General features: G+C 43.2%; 2 protein-coding genes across 3 annotated transcripts in view; one reads left to right on the top strand and one right to left on the bottom strand.

The window, feature by feature from the left end:
* The first annotated feature begins 14,538 nt into the window (after positions 1-14,538).
* On the top strand, positions 14,539-22,023 carry SRP14 (signal recognition particle 14). Of its 2 annotated transcripts, none has more exons than XM_071744362.1 (5): positions 14,539-14,687; positions 15,225-15,297; positions 15,960-16,072; positions 17,067-17,099; positions 17,443-18,324. In XM_071744362.1, the coding sequence occupies exons 1-5, from the start codon at positions 14,664-14,666 to the stop codon at positions 17,530-17,532; spliced, it is 333 nt and encodes a 110-aa protein (XP_071600463.1). In that variant the 5' UTR covers positions 14,539-14,663; the 3' UTR covers positions 17,533-18,324. The 2 variants fall into 2 exon arrangements, with proteins under 2 accessions (XP_071600463.1, XP_071600462.1); XM_071744361.1 differs by lacking the exon at positions 17,443-18,324 and adding an exon at positions 21,946-22,023 and having other exon boundaries at positions 14,562-14,687.
* Positions 19,071-22,684, bottom strand: part of EIF2AK4 (eukaryotic translation initiation factor 2 alpha kinase 4) — a 38,667-nt gene continuing 35,053 nt past the window's right edge. Inside the window, exons 36-39 of the mRNA XM_071744357.1 lie at positions 21,910-21,978; positions 21,277-21,321; positions 20,790-20,914; positions 19,071-19,616 (exon numbers count right to left, since the gene is read on the bottom strand). Of these exons, the coding sequence (XP_071600458.1) occupies positions 19,562-19,616; positions 20,790-20,914; positions 21,277-21,321; positions 21,910-21,978 (294 nt within the window). The 3' untranslated portion in view covers positions 19,071-19,561. The remainder of the gene's footprint in view (positions 19,617-20,789; positions 20,915-21,276; positions 21,322-21,909; positions 21,979-22,684) is intronic.

Genomic DNA, 22,684 nt, shown 5'->3' with positions numbered 1-22,684 from the left:
AGGTTGGGCTTTGTCTCCCTTAGTGCTTTGTGCCATGCCAAGCATGTTGTCAGCTCTTGCAAATCCTTTGTATTTAAGAGCCCACACCTCAGCTTGCTCTTTGCTGAACTGGTGATTTGGCAAGTTCCCGTGTTTGTGCAGCATGCAGTAGGTTACCCAGAAGGATCCTTGAGGCCGAGCTGGGACAGACCATGTGAGTCTATTTTAAGGGCAGCCTAAAAAAGTCCCCATGTATTGCAGTTCTGAGTGGTGAGAGCTTGAGCTGGCTGAGCGTGGAAACAAGTACCCAACACCAGGCGATTTGGGCACCAGGAGGAGACAGAGCTGAGCTGGCGTGGGCAATGCCACATGCAGGATGCCATCCAGGATGACTGGAGGGCTGCAGGGCTTGCTGTCCCATGGGAAGCATCTGCACATCAACTCGGAGACATGCTGCTAATAAACAATAACAAAATTGCCTTTGTATACCTCAGAGGTGGTGACTAAAGCAGGAACAGTGAGAAGCAGTTAGTTTACTCTGTGAGAAATGTTTGTTCATTTTCCCTGTAGGCTATTAATAGGACTTCTGGTTTCAGCAGGAAAAAATCCCACCTTGTTCCCTAAAGCTTGCCCAATCAAGATGAGTCACAAACAATATCTGTGTTTTGAAGCAGCGATCCTTCCTTCACACTATGCAGAAATGGTGTGGTGACTCCTGAAAAGGATAAAACCCTATTTTTGGACAAACCCTGTGTTCAGTGGCCTGCAGTGATTGTCTCACAGTAGTGTGCATCCAAATGGTGCTTGGGATTTCTCATTTTTTAAAAGTAATTAAGGAGCTCTCTATGCAGTGGTCTTCTAATTTCCCCTTTTCCTCTCAGCATTAAAGATCTGACTACATTACTCCTTCAAAATGTATTTAGAAAAGCTACATTGCTTTTTATAGGCAGCCAGTAAGTTCAGTTGTATTCAAGGCCTTTTCTGCAGAGTGCCCTTCCAGGCAGAGTTCACCAGCATGGCTACAGCATCATTTCCACATATGCTGTACAGACACTTGCTGTGCTGCTTGCAGCTGCTGCATCTTGTGGGTTAAACGAGTAATGTGGGCAGAATGAGTCAAGGACAGTGTGCACATATCAAAAGCAGTAAGAATTCTCAAAACCGGTAACAACCTAATAAACAAGTCTCATCAGGTATTGTTCAAGGTGGTTTGGTTTTGCTTGGAAGTAAGAATGTCAAGGTGTTGTGGTCTGACTGAGAAACCAGTTCTGGTCAGGAAGGGGGCACAAAGCCTACACCATTTAGCTAACCTCACAGCAGAAGTGAAGCCTCTTGCCTTTGTTTTAATGTATTGCATTCTGGCTCACTCATGTGTTCAGTCACTCCCTACTAAAACTCCACATTCTCACTCTTGTAGACAAAATGCATAAACATTTGACCCCTTGAAATATGATATACAGCTAAAGACAGCCCTGGAGTATGTACATGCATTATAAATTCCCCCTATCTCCCAAGCCCAGAATACTACAAAAAAGATAATCGGTTGTGTCTTTCGCTCTCCCTCTCCACCCCTCTCCCTCATCTCCCCTGCTCTCCCCCTCCCTTTTTCTGTGGTATGTGCCAGCACTTGTCTTGGCAAAAGCCAGTATTGGATCTTAAAGCTGAAGGAAACTCCAGTGTGTTTGTGACTACCGGGCCTCCTTTCCTCCCACCTCAGCCCACACAACCAGAAGAGGTGGTGGTGCTGTGCTCTGGGGAGACACCTGAGAGGTGACTTCACACCCAGCACCACGCGTGTGCCTTGCAAGCACACAGTTCATCCTCTCATAAATCAGAGCCCTTCAATGGGAAGCACGTGCCCCACAGGCAGGTCATGGCAGGCACCACCAGCCGTGGGGCAATAAGAGGGCACTGACATTCAGTCTGGTCTTGATCTGTGTGACAAGTGCTTTGGTGGCAGCTGTAGGGACCTGGGTCCTTCTCTGTGCTACGGTAACATCAGTTGATGGCCACATGATTTCCATTCACCAGTCTCCACTACACTGGACCCAGTTACTGGCTTGTTTGCACTCCCTGTCCAGGAAATCTTCGCATTTTTAGAAATATTGCCTGCAAAACCTACAAATGGTGGTGGTGTTTTCAGGACACAGCAAGCCACCCATTAGGAGCCGCACAGCAACTAATTTTCCAAAGAAGCCACCAACCAACAATCAGGTGATAAATCATGAATTTTCCTTCAGCTGCACTCAGCCTGGTCTGGATTCCAACCAGGGCCCAAGATGTGACAGGTTTCAGTTCTCATCCCCAGTACCTCACAGTGCCTTGTCCTGATCATCAAAAATTAAAACACCCAATGAACATCCATGCTCTTCTTAATGCATGTACACAAATAAAGACCATGCTGGGACTTGCTGGCAAGGGTCTGACTGGGCCTTCCCATCATAAAACATTGTTAATAATTTGCAAAAAGCTCCATCATAAGCTTGCTCTCTATTTTCCCCTTGTTAAATTTAATGGAAAATTTTTATATATGCTTGTTCCCCTAGTCATTTTATACCATCTTATTCTTGTGCGAAGGTCATGCTTTAGTTTAAATAATTACTTCTCTTTCCCTGTTTTTCTCCTCTCTGACATATTTTAAAACTCCTGTCACTGCTCAACTCTTCTTGTTGCTTTGTTGCCTTATAAATCAGTTTCTTCTACGTTCGTCTAAGACAGATCCTTCATTTCCCTGCTCATCAGTGGCTCTGGTGTATCTTTTTTGTAAATATGGGTGACAAGCGCTGTGTAAGTTCTGGATGACATTTTGATACTGCCTTACACAACGGCAGTAATGCTTTTCTGATCAGCTAAAGTCTAAGACATCCTGTGATTATATCTACCTCTTCCATGGCTGTGTCAAGCTGGTGGTTCAGTTACCATGTAATGAATGACTGCTTTTTGGTCCTTCTTCACCATGGTTTCTTCCAAATGCGGTGTACCTGTCTTTACAGCAACAATTCCTGCTTCCCAGGTGTATGACCTAGGAATTTCTGAAGTCATCAGATTATTTCCTGATATTCTATTCATCCTCTCTGTTGATGAAACATCTCACCTTCAGTAAATTTCATTTACATTATTGTTATTATTATTATTATGCCCTCATCAGCCCTGTTTTAGGCAAATGATAATAAAAGCTCCTTAATGTTTGCATTATGCTGATCCTAGAGGGAACCTCATTCCTCAGGTCATAACATGAAACTCCTCTTACAGCTTCTTTACATCCATGGCAGAAGCTAAGCATGTCCATCTATGTTTGCTTTTCTTCAATGTGAGGAAGGGAAGAGGAAAGCAGACTTCTTAACCATGCAGCAGAAAACAGAAGCATGTGGTGATCCGATCACCCTTGAGCAGAGTCGAGGGCGGGATCCCTGGATGTACTTGGCAAAGCAGTTGACATACCTACAGAGAGGGACAGAAAGGGATTTCTGCTACTTGTATATTCTTCCCAAAGGTTCTTTGGGAGCCACTATGGAGGCATGTTTTACTGGGGTTCAGCAGGATCTAGCTGTGCCCTTTAATATAAGCACAGGAGAGGTGAGGGGAAAACAGAAGAAAAAAAAAAACCCAATCTCAAATTTGTGTGGCAGTTCATCATCTTCAGTCTGGTCAGCTCTGTGGGGGAAGTCTCAGGGCTTTGAGTGCAGCGTTTCCAAACATTGAGAACAAACCCTAAGCATTTGTAAAAACCGCAGAGCGTACAGTTAATACACCCAGATGTGCTGTCAGCCCCACAGCTCCGCATCGGGGTGGATGGAGTGTGTAAATCTTGGAAAGGTTAAAGCTGAGAGACCAGCGATATGTATAAAGCCTCGTGTTCCTTCCAGGAGGAGGGGAGGGGGTGAGGTGTTATCATTCTCCATTAATCACTTACATCTCCAACCTGCCTAAATCCTCTGAAAAGAACCAGCAAAGAAAACACCAGCTGCTGTAGCTTCTACTTTTTCCTCCATACCCACCAGTCTCCCTCCCTCCTCCCTGCCTTCCCCAGACTGTGTTTATTTTTACTGCTCGTGAATCAGCCAGGAACTTGCTCCCTGCAACAGGATCAGCTGAGAACAAGCTGCAGATTGAATGTTCCCTGAAATCCTGGGTTTGTTTTGTAGCTTACAACCAGCAGCAAAACAGTGGAGAAAAGGAAAGAAAGTGATACATGTCTCCTTCCTCACCCAGAGAGATGGGACTTTCATTCTGCAGAGAGCGGGACTTCCCCAACTTGCTCTTTGAATGCAAGGCAGCTTTCACTAGAGATTTTGACCATGCTTAGCTTATGAACGTCACAGAAACTGGGAGCATTTCAGGGAGGGAACCATTGTTTTACATCAACCTATCTACTGTAACCCAGACCCACTGCACCAGAACCCCCCACCAAGCCATAAGCAGCACAGCAGCTCTCCCGTCAGCAGCAGCTGTTTCTTCTCATGTCACCATGATGTAAGAACTGCCTGGTCTTGAAGAACAAAAAGATTCACCTTCCAAGCTCAATCACACCATGGCTTTTTCAGCTCTGGCATTAGTGCCATGGCTTGTAGTGGTGGCAGGGACAGCTGAGCCCCCATGTAGTGAAGTCATTGCTGAGCTGAGTGAAACCATCCCAGGTGAGATTCAGGTACACAACAGGGGGTAGCAAAGAATGGCAACTGGTGGACAGAGAAGTGGCTGGTGAAGAGAGAGATGAGAGAGAAGGGAACACGATGGAAAAAAATTGAAGGAAAACATGAATAGAAACACAGCCCAAAAACATGTAATGTGGGAAAACAGAAAAAGAAAAGGCAAAATTGTTCTTAAGAGAATGAGTATCTTCCTCAGCTGGGACATGGTTGTCTCTTTGAGCTTGTCCCAGGATGCTTTCTCCTGCCTCATTGCAGTCCTGGGCCCTATGATGGTCACACTGCTGATGCCCAAGCAGTGAGAATTTTGGAAACTGGTTTTGAAGTTCCGTCCTCCACAGAGCAGGGAAATCCTTATTCACAGAGCCATCAAAATACCAACTTTCTCCAGACTCTTGTCTTCAAACTGCCCAAAGGCCCCCCCGATATTTGCTATCCAACAAATCATTTCGTCTGATTCAAATGTAGCATTTCAATTTGTACACCTTTAAGAGGCAGGACAAGGCTACCCTTGTCTCCAAGCCAAATGGAAAAGCACTTGACTTGTGGAGAGGGGTGCATCCCCCTGCCACGCTCCGCCACGGCACGCACGAAGAGGCTGACTTCTCGCCTCGGCACTGGCCTGCTGCAGAACTCCTAATCTCTTTCAGATTGAAGAGGCTGTTTGTTGCCAAGGCTTCTGTGCCAAAAGATAACTTTATAATACTGATAATCAGGTGCCCTGTGATGACAAAATGCCTGTTGCTTGCCTCTGTGTGAAGAGCTTCTTGCCGACAAGCTGCTTATTAATGCAAACCATTTGTGTTAAGGAAAAAGCAGAGACTTTTACTGAAAAGTAGCAAAAAAAGTCTTATCTTAGCCTAGAAGTGGAGAAAGTGCAATTAATTAATTTGTTTCTGAGTCTGACCTCTAGACATAATGGATTTTATAGCACAGCTATATATTGTAATTACAGGATAGAGCAAGCCTATACTGTAGCCTGTAGTTGAGTGTGCAATGAGGAGTGGAAGATTGATGTTCAGTGTGGTCAGATGACTAATACACTGCTAACAACTGAACTGGTTGAGCAAGAGTAACAGGCACCTGAGAGAGCACATCATGTCTTGCTGAATAATGATGTTGTTTCCTATGTTGATTATCTTCCTCTGACCTGGTAATTAACTTGTCCTAACAGCACTTGAGTGCAACACAACATTCAAGACATTGCTGTTTCTTGTGTAGCTTGTGTGATGCCACCCCTTATCCCTGTGCTCTTTATCCCTGTGCTCAAGAACATTATGGGGTTTTCCCAGACTGCACACAGTAGACATGGATATATATAAACATGTATGATGGATAACAGATGCCTTCAGAGAAATTTGTGTTAATGATACTCCTCAATCTTGTCTGGGAAAACGAAGAAAGAAAAGATGAAGGCACGAGAATATCACACCTTGATTGCAAAATAATGTTAAGTAAACCTTTAGTACAGACAGAGCCAGTTTCATCCTAGGATTTGTGGCAGGGTTTTTTTTCAGACTTGAACATATCCTTTTTGCAATGTTCCTCATGAAGACCTAGAGCACTCTTTCACTGAGGCAGTTCAATGGAGTTGTAGCTCTCCTGCTGTGTTCAGATGATGATAAAACACCATTTGGTCATTATAAAATTGAAGTGTGATTGATGCCCCACATTATTATGTCTCAAGGACTGAATTCAATGCAAAACGCCTCTGTGTGCTTGGCAGTTTAAATCCTGGAAATGTTCCTGCTTTTTACTGGCACTACAACCCAGTCACAACTTGACTGAAAAAAACCCTAAACCAAAACCAACAGGTAGGATTCCTAGGTGAATTTTCCCCTAAAAAGAACATAAACAAAAACAAAACCCCGAAACCAACCAACAAACAAAACCAAACAACAACTTAACAATATAAAACCTTCCATGGGGAGGTTTCTGGCACACTGTTATACATGCCATATCTTCAAGCAATGCCACTCCTGAACTTCAGAAGCTGTAAACCTCAATTGTCACAGTTTTTTAAGGCTACAGGCAATAACAAAAGAATTGCATTTATAATAACCTGCATTGCTTCCGAGAATTTCCTTGGCAGGGTTGGATTTAAGGGTTCCACAAGCATGACTGGCAATGGTTGGGTTACCTGCTACTGCAAGCAGGGGTGACTCACCTGGGATTTCTATAGCCTGAGCACTAACAAAGAGCCTGTGACTTCCAATCTGCCTGGGGCTCCTGTCTGCTGCTCTGTGTGCCTTTGAAGACAACATGAATTCAGAAACAGAGAGGGGGAGGCAGAAATAAAGGGACAGGGATTGCAACAAACTCAGATTACAGTTTGGGTACTTGTGTTTCCTATTTCTGAGTGACTCCAGTAGCAGTTACAATGCTTAGTTTAATCTGTTTTACAGAGCTACCCCCTGCAACCCTTCCTCAGAAGATGCTTTTGAAAAACAAGGCCAGTGAGGTAGGATTTGGATATGGATGGGGATCATGAGAGCCAAACTCTGGCATGGTAGCAAGGGATGCTGCCTGAGTGTGTAGGCAGTAGGCGGAGAGTAGGAAAGTAAAAACACCCTGTGAACTGATAAGAGTGAATTAAGAAGTTGGTACTGAGCAAACCATTAGAGAAGGACATTGTTCAGAAATGCAGAGTGAGGATTCTCTGCCAGTGCTGTTCCCACCCTAATGAACTGACCACTGTTGGAAACGGTCGTGTCAGGACGGTGCTGAAAACCAGCTACTAGGACAGAAGAGATGCTTTAGGTGTTGTAAGAAGGCATGAGTGACTCCTGCTGACACTGATGCCCCAGAAGCACTGCATGTGGATCCCATTTTCTCTCACATGGGAGGCAGGAGGAAAGACACAAACTAGTAATATTCAGCCTGCTCTTTCTGACCTGCTGCCAAGAGGTCCGGGCTGTTCATATGGCAGAGATGCCTTCTAGCCCTCATTACCTCTGCCTCCCCTTTCCTCCCCGGCCATCCACCAGCTGGGGTGGGTGCATAAGGTGGGGGGAGGCCAGGGCAGAACCTGGAGGCAGGCGGGCAGCTCATGTAGAAAACAGTTTTGCTATGCTTAGATCCTGCAGTTTTTTCTTTCCCCCTATTGTTAAGTGGCATTGAGCACCAGCAAAACAGGAAACCACTTCCTCCAGCCGCTGACCCAGCGAACCCAGGGCAGCTGCTGGCTGCACAGAGCGGCCTCCCCACGCCATCCCTGTTCCTAGAAAGTGTCTGGACATTTGGAGGAGGGTTAGAGAAGAGCAAGAAATACCAGTAAAGCTTGAATAAGCAGGTACACTTGGCAGCTCTTTCAAGAAGGGAGTCATACTGGAAATATTTGGTGGTTAACAGTCAAAACTGTCTCTTGTTTTCCAAAATTAGGGCTCATGGAAGGGAGAGCAGTAATGCCTAAGACAATCTCTGTCACCTCACCCATCTGGTAACTAACTTAATTGTCTCTTTGTTGTGCCGTCCAGCTCTTGTGTCAGACATCCTCACTCGAGCTGTAAAGAAACTATTGTTTCACAGGCCCTGCAGCTTGTGTTGTGATCCTTAAATCTCAGAAGTCCAGCCAGGTCTGGCTTCACTGTGCAGCCTCAGCAGAGGCAGGAAACAGTGCTGGTGAGGTGGTAGGTGACCCTTTTCTTCCTGAGACAACAACACCGCACAGTATCAAGAGAATATACCCTGTTTGGGTTTCTGTCCTTCTGAGCAGACAGCAAATGGAGGATAGCAAAGACCTTCTGGCTCCTTTTCTAATTACACATCCCCTGGTGCTCTCTGATACCAAGGACAATGTTGTCCTCCCCGGTGACATTCTGCTGACCTAGAATTCCCAATGACTTGGTTTGCATTTGGTTTATTTTATGTTTTGTTTTGTTTTGTTTTTTTCATGGTGTGATATTCTTCATTCTGTCTCTTAAATACTTATGTATTAAAAAAAAAAAAACCAAAACAACCCAAACACCCTGTAACCTCACTGGGAATGTCTGGTGGAAATTTTTCACAACTGCATTTCTGTGTTTCTGAAAGTAGGGCACATCAACGTGAAAGAAATGATGCTCAACCCAATCTCTGTCACCTCATTACTCTTCAGCTCCCAACTTAATTACCTCCCTGATGCTTTGCACAGCTCTTAACCAGACATTCTGTGTCTGCTTAGAAATCTGCCATACAAAATGAAGTGATGACTATATACCCTCTTTCTGCTGGAGAGATGAGCTGTGAGGTTTGGTAAATATAGTTTCTAGAACACCCAGAAGGTGCATTGTATTGTGCAGGACTGTTCCTACACCACTGGAGTTCACACATGACTTACAAAGACCCACTGAAACCACGCTGAAAGTTCATATCACAAAGTTGGTTATAGGATTATAGCAAAGTTTTAGCCCCAATGAATTTGTGGTTTATAGTTTACACCAAAGACAGAGTTACATGAACAGCTCCCAAATTCTGACCTCCTGTAGGTATACACTATGGCTATATTGATGCCAGTGGGATTGCAAGGAAGAAGAACTTGGTTTATGTATGAGTTTCTTGTGTGAGAGTTCATACCCCAAAGTGGATGGGAGACAGATACCTGAATGCCTTGCAAAACGTACTCCTTATTCAAACTCAGACCAAGGTCCACCATCTGAGCAGCCCTGTAACCCTAAAAAAAAAAAAAAAAAGTGAGATTCACACTGAAAATTAATTCCACATCCCTAAGATTTAAAATGCATTAGTTTAAAGAGTAACAAATAATATGGGGTATAACTACTGAGATATTATAATTTTGGCCATGGAGAAGATCAAGCCCAGTAGACATGTCTGGGTTGTAAGGATATGACCACATTCTGATACATTTTTCCTCATTTTTATATGAGTGTCTCATTTATCTGGGCTGACAAATGATGCTCAGTCACTTCCAAAGGCTCACCCTGCCAGGCAGTACATGCATATGTGTACAGTGTGGTGCCTCTTCCCAGCTCAGCTGTGTCATTTTGCAGCTGAACTCCTTCAGAACAGGCTGTTCTTAACACTTTGCTCTGCCCTACTCACAGATGAGAGCTATTGGGAGAAATGAACCTTCAAAACACAATGTGGATGCTCATATAGCATATCTCTCATTTTTATCTGACTCTTTTACTGCAGTGTCCTGCACTCTGTGAGACTGTGTTTTGTTTGCCATGTCCTTCAAAAGTAAACACATCTGGAGACATGTTGCATCTTCTCTCTAGGCCTTTCCTCATATTCAGGAAGTTAACTGAGTTGTCTCTTTAATTTCACCATTCCCACACTGTGCTGTGCACTACAGCATTTTTCACGGATTCATAACACAATGCAGGGATGCACTCTCTCTGGTGCACTGGTGAGCTGTGATGCAGGTTTTCCCTACAGAGCACAGATGAGACCATCAGTTGTACGGATGAGTAATTCCCTGTCTGGGCTGACTCCCTTTTGGCTTTTTTCTCCTCATCTTTTGTGTGTTGGAGGCTTGTCACCTCACCATTTTGAGCATCTGTGAGACAACAATACAGTAAATTAACTTAGACACAGAAGACTTCTAAAATCTGGATGGTACTTGAGAACCATGAAGCCCTTTTTCCAATAAACAATCTTCTTGTGCCTAACTGTAGGTAGGCTTCAGTTTTCACTACAGTAGTAATCTGGTGCATTAGAGTTTTAAGAAGAGTATCTCTACTTATTTCCTCATCTTGCTCACAAAATATAAAATCACTGTTACCATTGCAGTAACACAATGAAAGCCACTGCCTTTTGAACTCTAAGGTGTAACTCAAGGTTGAACTCAAGTGCCTCTGAACGCATTTTGTGTAAATAAAGCACAGTATTAAATAAAACAGGAGCAATTCACAAAAAAGTTTAGGAAAGAGCTCAGGGTACATGAACCGGTTCCCAAGACATGAGCGAACACCTCCTGTTCCTTGTGGAGAGCTTCTCTTTGGAAGATGGCCTTCTCACAAGGGCCTCAGCAGCTTTCTGGAGGCATACCCTGCTCTCAGAAATGTATTTCTAAACTGCCTTCTGCAGTTCTCTAATCTCTAATGTATTCAGAATCTCTCTTTCACTGTTATCAGCTGATCAGGCAAATCAGACTGCTTTGTGCCTCCCTATCTGCCTTGTCCTGCAGCTCTCTGATCACTGTCTCCTTGCATGGCCTTCACTTCTGTTCATTTCTGTTCAAATGGGCCACTTACAAAGAAGGTTAAGACCCCATCTGGGGACTGACGTTCACCTGTACCCATGCAACCTGCTAATTGCTAGCACTAGGAAAAAGAGAAAGTGTTCATTGGTCTTGTGAAAACTTGACTTCTTTACTTCCTGGCACAGAGCTTCTGGTAGCTATTCCAGGGTTAACTGGAACTGCTGCCCAACCAGCTGCTGTTAAATGTTGGCTCTCAGAGGCTCTTCCTTTGCCCATTAATCTCAGATCTGGTGAGGCCAGTGAGGCAGTGGGGTGTGCATCTCTGTTTTTACAGTGCTAATGATAGACTTGTAAAGGGGGGGAGGCTGGAAATGGGGTTTTGCTGTAACACTGACTTTTTTTCCTGTGCATAGCTATACTTTGACGTGGTATGCTTGAACCTACAGATCAAAGAGAGTTACCAGAATGATCCACTTGTGAATTGTGGGCCATTATCTGTTATTAACTCATCTTGAGCACTGTGGTGAGCAAACTGTAATTTACAGTATGTTATTACTTTTCTGCTCACTGTGGTGTGCAGCCGCTGAATGTGTGTGTGATAATCCATAACCAGAAGTAATTTTTTTGAGCTAACTCAAATAGATCTTTGCCAACCCCGACTAAGGTTGATCAAGAACCCAATTTACTTCTAATAATTTTGTTTTTCTGCTTCCTGCCCCTCCCACTGCATTTAGGAGAGGAAAAGATTACACCTTCTCTGTTTCTCTTCAGTACATGCTTGCTTCCAGGAAAACTTGGAAGCGCAACAACCTCCTCCACTTCTCTGCCAGATTTCCTTCAGGATTTAATGATTCAGGTGGCTTCATTTGCTAAATTTTTGCCAAAAAAAAAAAAAAAAAAGTAGTTCTCTACTGACACCATATAATAAAGTTGAGCAAACAGGAGGGCTGGTTGGAGACTTACTTTTATTGCCGGGCTCTAGTCACATGACAGATCAGGTTACAAAATACTAATGCCCCTGCCAGCTCTCGGGATCCACCAATTCCTCTTGCTACTGTTTTAATCCAACCTGTCTTGTCTTCTTGTCTTTTTTTTTTTTTTTTTTTTTTTTTTTTTTTTTTTTTTTTCAATTCTAAGGGCAGGGGATGAGGGGGAAGGCATTAGGCTGGGGCAGAAGATAGAAAGCAAGTATATCATGATTGGGAGTATCCCTTTAGCTCCTTCAATGTTTGTTCAGCACTTTTTCCCCAGCTGAATAGCTTATTCCCTCTGAGTGTTGGCAGCCTTTGGCAAAAGTAAAGCAATGTCAGCATTCCCCTGTTCCATCTATTTTTTTGGAAAAGAATCGTTAAAAATATTCCATTTTTACCTTGTTTGCAAGTTGTGATGAAGGCTTCCCTCCCAATTAAATTGTGACATTCTGGCTGGAAAAACAACTTCAAGATCAAGAAGATAAGCTCTCTCTTACACACACAAATCCTCCTTCTTTCATAGGGAGAGAAACTCAGCAATTGAGTGGAGCCACTTCTTTTACTAGCAGTGAGACAAATCTATTTTGAGAAAAACTGCTGATAAAACAACAGATTTGAAAAATGGAAACTTCTGGAGTTCTTCATAGTGGTTCACCCTTTGTTCCTTCTTCCAGTGTACTGCAGTACCAGGAGCTCTGGTGTTAGAGATTCCTGCAAGGTATCTCCCTGGATAGGTAGATGCCAAATATCTTTGTGTAGTCTCCCATGCTGTAGCTGCACAGCTTCTGAGGCCTCAGCCACATGAAGGTAGATGTGACTATGCCCAGAGTATACCAAAGGCACACACCAGTGTGGCTCCTGATGATGGTATGAGGGTTTTTGTATAAAAGGGAGAAGAAATCCATGGTCAGACACTGATAGGTTTTTGGGTTTTGTTTATTTGTTTTTGTTTGTTTTGTTTTGTTTTGGGGTTTTTTTGTTTGGTTGTTTTTTTGTGTAAAAGGTGCAGAGAATAAATAAGTAACTTTCTCCACCTTTATGAAAGAAAAAATGTAGTACAGGGAAGTTAGGAGACTGATCCAAGGCTACATGAGACTTCCATGGTAAACTCAAGGGCCAAAATTCAGACAAGAGTTGTAGTCCCAGTGTTTCAGCTACAAGACCACCCATCTTCTCTTTTGGCAAGAAAGAGTGGAAATGCATTTCTCCTGCCTTCCAGTGCCTGTGACCATGGTATTTTCCAAGGGGGAGTATGTTGCAATTGTTTTAGTTTTTCCATTTCTGCTCTTCTTTCACAAGTTGCGTAAAAAAATCTGCAGTTATGTTGCATCCTTCTCCTTCAGAGCTCTCTTGAAAACACAACCCTACCCTGATTTCTGAAAAAACAAGCTCTGGTAATTAGGAGTTTGTTATGACTGCTCCTGTAACAGGGTGGGGTTAGAGGAAGTAGGTGTCAGCAATGACTCCTTGCATCCACCTGTCTTCACTTGTTGTGGACACTGACTGTAAATCTTTAGAGGCTGGGACCATCACTTTCTACAGTTGTACAAGGCTTTGGCCTGTCAGCACTTCTGCCCACAGGACTGACGATGTCCCCTTAGAATGCCCGTTTTCAGAAGAATTAAATAACATAATAATTCCTCACTTCAGCTTTTGTAAGTCTTTTATGTTCTGAGAAACAAAGAAAATTATTTTTTCTGAAGTTTTCAACTGCAAATAACAGACGTGCAAAAACATCAGGAGGATAATATCATCCACAGTTAGGGAAAGGCAGTGTTGGACCTCTACACTTGCTTTGACTCCAACATAATGGGAGTTAACTTAATAATCTGATACATTTGATAAGCCCTGGCCGTGCTGTGCTGACCTGTTCGTGGGCATTTGTTTCCTTGTTCCTTAGGCAGCTCCATCCCTGTGCGCGATCACAGCACCCTCTACTGCCTCTTGCTTAACCTGCAAAAGGAGAGCAAATGATTGCAAACTCTTGGAGCCACTGGACTGATTATGAAGCGTTGTTTTACATACGAAACGACACCCCCACCGTGAGAATGGTAACGCAAGATGGTATTTCAGCTCCACCGTGCAGTCCCGAGCTTCTTAACGAACTGCACGGATTCCGCAGGGGCTCAAGCACCTCTCGGCCTGAGAACAACAACTGCCTTTATCAGTATGCAAAGCGCTGTACTCCACTTGCTAGGTCCATGGAGGAACAAAATAAATTTTCTTAATGCAACACATGAAAAGGCACTGGGTCAAACGCTATTTCTGCAGCATTTTCCAGACCAGCTCACCTGGGCCGGACAGAAAACTCGCCCCTTCCATAATCTGCCCCGTGAGCCTCAAGTGTTTCGGGTGTGAAACGCCCCCCACCCCATCCAGATCTTGGTTTCCTTTTCGCTTTCCTTACACAAATCTAGGGGGTCGTTCATGTTGCCTCAAATCACACCTCTGGCCCTCCAAGACAGCCAGACAGGGACAGGGCCCTTCGCCGCTGCGGCGCTCGGCAGGAAATGGCTGCCAGCCGCAGCTCCCCCCATGCAGGTGGCACCAGGGCTCGGCAGCCGCTCCCGGGGCCTGGGGAGGCCTAGGCACACGCATCCGGGACAACCGGAGGGTGCTGGCGGTGCCCCAGAGTGCCACCCCCCCTCAGCCGCTTCCCGCCTCTCCCCCGCAGCTCCGTTACCCCCAGCAGGAAGGGGCGGGGCGACGGCAGCGCGAGGCTGACGTGGCGCTCCCCTCCGAGGGGCGGAACTTCCCCGCCTCGCCCCGCCCCCTCAGCGCGAGGCACCTCCCCGCCCGTCCCGGTCCCCCGGCAGCGCGAGCGGCTTCGGGGGCGCGGCCCCGCCCCCTGCCCCGGTGCGCGTGCGCCGGTGGGTGGGCGGCAGCGTGCGCGCGGCGCTTCCGGTCGGCGGGTGCAGGATGGTGCTGCTGGAGAGCGAACAGGTGGGGATGGGACCCGGACCGGGACCGGGACCGGGCCGCAGCCCAGCTCCCGACCGGGACCCGGGGAATCGTTGGGTCGCCGGCCGCGTAGGGCTCGCCCTGTGGCGGCTGCGGTAGGAGGGGGACCCGGCAAGGCCCCGGGGTGCGCCAGGGCCGCTCGGGGCCGTCCCTTCCCCTGGCCAGGCGGCGTGGGAGCGGGGGCGGGGAGCCGGAATCCTTGTGTCCGGGGACTCGGGCGAGGGAGGGAGATAGGACGGGAAGGAGGACGGGAACGCTGGGGCCGCGGTAGCTCTGCGGGCTTAGACCTCATTTTCCGGACTCGGGCTGGGCCGGCCCTGGTCGGGACCCTTTGTCCTACAGCCTCAGCTTTGGGAACTGGAGTTCGCCTTCGCTCCGGGCTTGTTCGCTCGGGCCTGGGAGAGCCCGGCCTAAGGTGACAGCGCCGGCGGAGCGAGGCCGGGATGCTGGCTGGGTAAGGAGGCAGCGGGCACAGCGGCCTCCAGCCACGGATGGGGTCTCTCTGTCTTTCTCTTGTAGTTCCTGACAGAGCTTACCAGACTCTTTCAAAAGTGCAGAACTTCGGGGAGTGTTTTCATAACGCTGAAGAAATGTAAGTTTTAAGTCTTGTTACTGGATTAAGCTTTGGGCTTGATTTTAAAGGTCGTTCTCAGCCAAACTGATCTGTGATTCTAAGGAGGGGTTCACCCAGATCAAGCTTGCAACACTGTTAGCAAGTATTTTAAAAAGATAGAGTCGTAATTCGCAGTATCTGAAAACAGGGATAGCTATATAAAGAAATCAATTAATTCAATTAATAGCCTTGAAGTAAGAATGTATTTCAAACTGCAGGAAATACTGGGAATTTCTAATTATTAAACCGTAATTGGAAATCCTTAGATTTCTAGAAAAGAGTTATTGTGTTGCTTTTGTGTGTTTATGCTTCTCTGGCCTTTGGCTACCTGGCACTCCGTAAGAAGTCAGGGCTCCAGACCTGCAGTGTGACAGGCAATTGAAACACTGCTGCTGAAGCAGGCACTTCATGGGGGATGTCATGGAAGAAGTTTTTTTCCTGGCAGGCATAGTTTATGGAACAGATCCTTCTGGGACTACAGAGAAAAGGGTTCTGTGAACAATTTGGCAGCAATGTCAGTGCAGATGGCCTGAAATTCCAAGGTGTTTTACTTGCTTCCTCATGAGCATTTTTTAACATGTCAGGAGGCATCCAGTGATTTTAGTGAAATAAGAATAAACATTCTCTGTCTCTTGACACAGACGATGGCAGAACAAAACCAGTCCCACGCAAAGGCCACGCAGAGAGTTTTGAGCCAGCAGACAATAAGTGTCTGCTAAGAGCAACTGATGGAAAGAAGAAAATTAGCACAGTGGTAAGTGACAGCTTTGGTTTAGAAAGCTAAGTGGCCCTATTTGTCATTTTTTTAGTGCCCCATATTTTAAGTGAAATGGGAACTACACCCAATTCCAAAGAAACCACGTGGTAGCTAAACACAGAGCCTGGGTTGGGATGTGAAATGTTACACTTAATCTGAAGTCTTAACTCAGCATTACAGATGGAACAGTAACTTACAGTTTTGCTCTGTATGCTGGATTTTACTCCAAAATGGCATTGCAGGACAGCAGAAGGGGACCCTGACTGGTTTTGGTGACCCTGGCTGCTGTTTGGAGTCAGGCAAAATTGTTTGGAGGGAAGGAGGAATTCCTTCTAGAGATACGGGGCAGATACACAGTGCAAGAACAAATTATGTGGCAGTCCTGCAGACCCATGCTCAGGCCTCAGGTTCCTATAGACCTTGATGGAATTACTGGAGGATTTTACAACCCAGGAAAGAACAGAATGTTCCCAACCTGTGAAACAGTAGGGAAGGGTTCCTTGTTCCCTGACAAGAACTTCTGGGCATGGGTAGACTCTTCTAAGCCTTTATCTTGCTTAGCTTACCTATTTTGTTTTTCTTACTTACAAAGCTATTTGTATTTCAGGAAATGTTAACTAGCTGTTGAAAACCTGATGTGTGTTCTTGAATGAGAGACTGAGAAAAACTTTTATCTGACTCTAGCAGAATCTGGGCTGCAACGTATGTTGTGGTCCTAAAAGTAAATAGAACCTTCCCTAGAACGTTTCCTCACATTCTTCCCATTTGAAAACATGGACTTGGGACAAATGGGTTACAGAGGATTCTACATCAGTGAGGTCTTAGGATGTAGTCAGTACAGCCCAACTACCATGGAATGTGATGAGTTGATCCAACTGCTGCTAAAAAGACTGGGAGGGTCAGTGGTCACTGGTGGGTAAACATGTACAGATACTTGGTTTGTAATAGAAGCCAGTGTTTTCTTGGTTAACCTCCAGTATTGCTTTTGTAGGTGAGCTCAAAGGAAGTAAATAAATTCCAGATGGTAAGTTTTATGTGCCTTTTATCTTTTTTCTGTTGGTATTGGGGAGTGGTCAGTAGGAGTCACTGAACAGCTATGAATGGGTCAATTCAGTGCTGAACTGCCATACAGATTAACCTTAGGCTATACGTCTTATCTGTGTTGGTTTGCAAAAAAAATCCCATTGTATTTTAATCTAACTTTTTGCATTGGTCTAGGAGCAACAGTTTCTCAGGGTAGGGCATAAGAGCACAAATCTCTTAACTGAAAATGCAGATGCTTTTCCACTAGTAGTATTATAAATGTTACCTCTGGTATATTGTCACTCAACTATTTATCCTTTTAATGGTTCCAATTTTTCATTCAGGCATACTCAAATTTGCTGAGAGCTAACATGGATGGCTTGAAGAAAAAAGACAAGAAAAGCAAAAACAAGAAGAGTAAAGCAACACAGTGATGAAGAGTGTCCTGCCATCACTGTAACAGACTTGACCCTCTCTCAAAGCAAAGTCCATTTCTTTTTGAGTTACCACTTGTCTTTGGCTTTCCTTCCAGCAGGATACTGGGATGCAATCAGTACTTTTGTTTAAACTGAAAACAGAAGGTGCTTTCTGTGGATTGTTGTATGGCAGGAGTATTTACAGTTATACTGGAATAGCTTTACACTTCTCTGCCAAGTAGTTTTGTACTTGTACTGCTGTTTGTTTTGTATTATACAAGTGGGCAGTGTAAAACCTGTTTCTGGGGTAACACAGGGTGAAGAGAAATGCACCATACCAGGAGCAAAGTGAGACTGGAGCAGGAGTTTCAGTCACAGATGCCCAGTTTTATAGATAAGCCTCAGTAGTATTAGGGAAGGTGGGTGCCAATACATTATCAGGAACAGCAGCTTTCCTGTTTCTGTCTTATTTTGAGGGACATGTCTACATGATGCAGTGCACATATTCCTAAGGCAGCCAGTACAGTGCTTGAGCTCTGGCAGAGCCAGGCAGCTGTGCCTTCACTCCATGCTGATCCAGCTGTGCAGACCCTGACTCAGAGTGGGGCAAGGGCAGGACTGTATCATATTCCCTTCAGACATGGCTTAAAAATGCTCATGTCATCTAAACTTTTTTTTTTTTTTTAAGCTTCATCTTTCAGTATATTCAGGGATCTGAATTTCCTCATACATCGCATTTTAAGTAGCTCCTTCAAATGAACAGATGTAAAAGGTGAATACTTAATTGTTCCAATTAAAAACAATGAGAAACAATGAGAAATGGATTTGGTTATAATGACTGATGTGACTTGTCTTGGTGAATGGCTGGGACTGCTGCATTATCTGTGCCTTTAGGACTGGTGCCCCTGATGCTACTTCATAAGCAGCTCTTACAGCTCTTGCAGTTCTCAGAAGTTCTTGGGTTTGTCTTTAAAGTTACCTCTCTGTATTTGAACTTAGTCCTCCTCTTTACTACAATAAAAGGGCAGGAAAAATAAGTAGGTATTTCTTAATGCAGTGAACCTGCAGCACTAAAGGCAATCATTTGAGTTAGAGAAAGAAACAGGAGTAAGCTGTTTAAAACAAGGTATGAAGTAGGGAAGAGGGGGTAACCACTACAATATTTCCAAAAATCTCTACCTTTTCTGTATATTCACTCCAATATTATAAGTAGTCTGATGTGAATTACAATGCATAGTTAACAGTGCATAGTTAACTCATCTTCAGATTTGCTCAGCTTCACTTTTCCTGATGGGGTTGCATTACAGATTGGCTTCAAGAAGGTGTACCAGATACCCATCATTACTATGACTTTAACTTTCCACTTAAACTGACAGCCCATGTGAAGAAAACTATTTCAAAACTTTGGTAATTTCTCTAGCCCATGTTTAACTGTTCCTCCTCAAAGTGTTGGATCAGGTCTTCTGGGTCTGAAATTTTTCCTCTAAGCATAGGCAGCCAGTCTTGAAACAACCCTCTCAGCTTGAAATCTACAGGTATAAAACACTAAACCAAAATACAAAGCAAAACCACAAAAAGCTTGTAATAGATATTCCAAGAAGGCTCAGTAGCCAATCCTTTTATTACATAAAAACCCTTCTTCAAGTAAGTTTAAAATTTTGTTAAAATTAAATCCATCCTCTTAGTCCTTGAACTGAGTTTCTAATTTCAATACTAGGGTTGCTTGTTAATATAAAAGGCATTCCAAAACTGTATTAAAAAACTTTACATCTGCACAGCTAGTAATGTCTTTTGTGGCATAAGGGGCAAAAATTACATGATAATGCACATCTGTGGCTGTAATCATACTTGATCCTTAATTGCCTATAAAACATTTATTACCACTTTTTGACATAAATTTACAATTTTATATTACAAGTGAAATTCAATCTGGATACACAGAAAGGCATTAGTTGCCTGTCTTGCATTAGTGCAGCTTTTTGACATTCCTTCTGATGAAACACTGTTGTCTGATTGTAAAAGCATCCCATAAAAGATGCTTTAAGTACTAAAACAGAATCTTGTATTCATCTCGGTAACTGTACAGGATAAGTGCAGGAACCCTGCAGGGGGAAAGAAAAGGTAAGTTTTAAATTTTGAAACTTGAGGTTCAAAAGGGACAGTACCTGTGGCAAATCTTAGCAGTAAGCTAACAGCAAAGATTCAGTAGAAAAGCAGTATTTCAGGGTTCTGGCTATGTCTGCAGTTTGCCCCTTTATCCTATTTCCATTTATCTCACCTGTTCAGCTTTCATTCAATGACCTGAAGGCTTCTGGCTAAGCAGTGTGTTGTGTGCAGGCATCAAATGGGAAAGGAAGACTTTGTCAGGTACTGCATGACATTTAAACCCAGCATTGTATGAAAGATTATTTGTATATAATGATTTGATACCATTTGGCTGGAGCCTTGTAAGCCACAGGAATTAAAAAAGATGTTTCACTTGATAACTTAGTTGCCTTAGTAAAAATTAGCAAACCTGAAGCAAATTTGGTGCTAAAAAAAATATATATATAAAAGAAAGGGAATCAAAGTTACATTTTCTTAAACCTCATTTAAAAGTGAGACTAAAAGTTATTATAAATTACACCCACGATAGGATATAAATATTTGTGTCTCACCTAACTGTACCAGTAAATTAAGAGGCTTAGAACTTGATGTGGTTAGACTGTGTTGCAGTGTTGCCAGAATTCAACAAGGAGACTACAAGTTGACCATAAATGTTCTTATGCTTAGAAAAGAGGCTTCACTCTGCATGTGGGGAGAGCATGCACTGTATTTGCTTAGAGCTGGGCAGTCTTTCAGCTATGCCAGATTCTCATTGTTTTCCTTCAAAGCAAGAGGAATTAAATGTGCTCTTGAGTTTAGAAGGCAAAATGAGTCACTCCCCTGGGAAAAGCTTACTATGAAGAGCAGGATACCTGAATGTGTATAGCTGCTTGCTATTGAATTTCTATGAACGAAGCAGCAAGTGGGCTAAAAGTGGCAACAGATTTCAGCAATTCTTGCAAACGCTTACAAAAATTAAGAATTTAAATGGCCAAGAATGCACATTTTACAACAAGTGAGGATTAGATGATCAGTACTCTTCCCACAGTACTCAAGCAACTGCACATTTCCTGAATATTTCTTTTTTTCTCAGGGTGAGGAAGACAAATGAAGAGCAGCTTATTTAGTGAAACTGAAATGCAGAAATAATTAAGAAGATTTATGTACCTGTAAGAGCTTAACAAATTTACCTCTTTTCCATTTTGATACTGTAAATTTCATCACAAATTTCTTGTAAATATGAACATCTCTGTTTTGGCCATCGTGACATCAGCTGTCCCACAGTAGCATCAAAGGCTTGTCTGTCTCCATCAAACTAAGAAGAAAAATTGAAAAGGAACTGAAAAGCAATCTTACATTCTCTTGTGAAGGAAATACTTTCTCCCAACAAGGTTTAGTCTTGTGAATACTGTGTAATGTCAATGCTTCTTAATTCTTAATTAAACAGGTTTAAAACAAAATTCATATAAACAACATTTGCAATTTTATTTACTTTAAGAAAACATCAAGAATTTAGTGATCAGATTTTTAACAATTTAGTGATAAAAATGTAATTTAAGACCTAATTCAAACTTCTTGAAGGAGAAAAGCTACAGTGGGAGAATTTTACATTCCACTTCAGTAGGAACATCGTGTATTGTTCAATTAGCGTTTTAATGACAGTATTTAATTGCTTACCTTTAATGATAAGAAGTGTATCACAGTTGCTTTTGGCAGATCTACCTGTAAAAATATCACCAAGAAATCAATATTTAACAGTACTTCTGTGATAATTTTGCCATCTAGAGATCACCTATACTGATGGGATTCATACTTTGATTTCCAAAGACACACTTGTGCTGATAGAGCTGGGTATTTACCAAGGTTTTAAGCATTTTACACAAACTGTTGATGGCAGATTCCATTATGCAAAGCTCCATATAGGTGTAGGCAAATAGGCAGTGTGATTCCTGAAAAGCATTTTAAAGTCTGCTGACATGGTCAACAAAGTCTAAAAGCTACATAGCTTTAAATGTAAGAGCAAATTTAGCAGGACAAAGCTACTAAACCTGCCACAGTAGTTAGCATAAGTACAGATTTACAACTATGTATTTACAACTATATTCACAACTATATGCTGCTTAAATTTTGTTTTATCCAACTGTCCAATACACACAATCAGATTCAAGTATTAAAGAAACATGCCATGGGGCTTTGTTTCATTTGGTATCTAAAACTAAGCTAACAGCAGAAACTTGTTGCAGACAGCAACTGCATCATCCAGGTCAATTAAGAATTTGAAAATAATTCAGGCTTCCACCAAATACTTACTGCTAAAATCTCAATCTCACTTGTTTTCTGTTGCAGGCTAGAAATGTATGTCTGAAGTCTTGTTTGCACCTGGCAACAAAAGATGGGCAAAAATAAAATGCATTGCTTCTGTGACACAGGTTTGGAACACTTGCTTTGTTTCATAGATGATGCAGAACTACATAATATTTAAACTAAAATTAATATTTAATATAAGTTTCAATAACAGTTCCACACTAATCCTTGATGAGGTAGACAGGAAGGAGACAGTGACTGAGCCACTTCTGCAGCAATGGGTAAAGACTTGATAATACTGGTACTGTACTAAAATTGACAGAACACATATTCTGATGTGAATTCTCACATATGTAGTTTAAAAATGCCTGTTTCTGAGCATTAGTTAACTTTCCAGAGGAGTGTGAGAATGTGTAACTGATTTGAAAGCCAAACCAAAGTACAGGTCATGCCTTTTAACACTTTTCTCAAGAGTAAGCTAGTAATCCCACAAAAATAAGCATTTCATAAATATAGTTGCAGCCTTGCACTACAATGTGTTTTGACACATTGGAAAGATGCTTTTATTAAAAAGCTGAAAACAGCAAGTGAGAAACAAAAGCTCAAAGCTCAGAGAATAGGATCCACTTCTTCATTTGGGTTCTGAGAGCTATTTACAGGGGAATTTTTTATTTTTTTTTTGTTGCACACCTAAATTTCGACTAAAAAGGGGGATACAATTTCAGTTCTTGTTCACCAAGTACTCTATCTTGAAGCCAATAATCCTCAATGAGGAAGCCCT

Source organism: Heliangelus exortis, chromosome 5 (genome assembly GCF_036169615.1).
Source record: "Heliangelus exortis chromosome 5, bHelExo1.hap1, whole genome shotgun sequence".
Lineage (NCBI taxonomy): Eukaryota > Metazoa > Chordata > Aves > Apodiformes > Trochilidae > Heliangelus > Heliangelus exortis.
The sequence above is the reverse complement of the archived record's forward strand: the minus strand, read 5'-3'. Positions and strand labels throughout refer to the sequence as shown.

Coding starts and splice junctions, on each gene's coding strand:
- SRP14 (XM_071744362.1), top strand. CDS start 14,664: ATGGTGCTGCTGGAGAGCGAACAG. Junction 14,688..15,224: donor TGCTGCTGGAGAGCGAACAG/GTGGGGATGGGA, acceptor TTTCTCTTGTAG/TTCCTGACAGAGCTTACCAG. Junction 15,298..15,959: donor TTTCATAACGCTGAAGAAAT/GTAAGTTTTAAG, acceptor CTCTTGACACAG/ACGATGGCAGAACAAAACCA.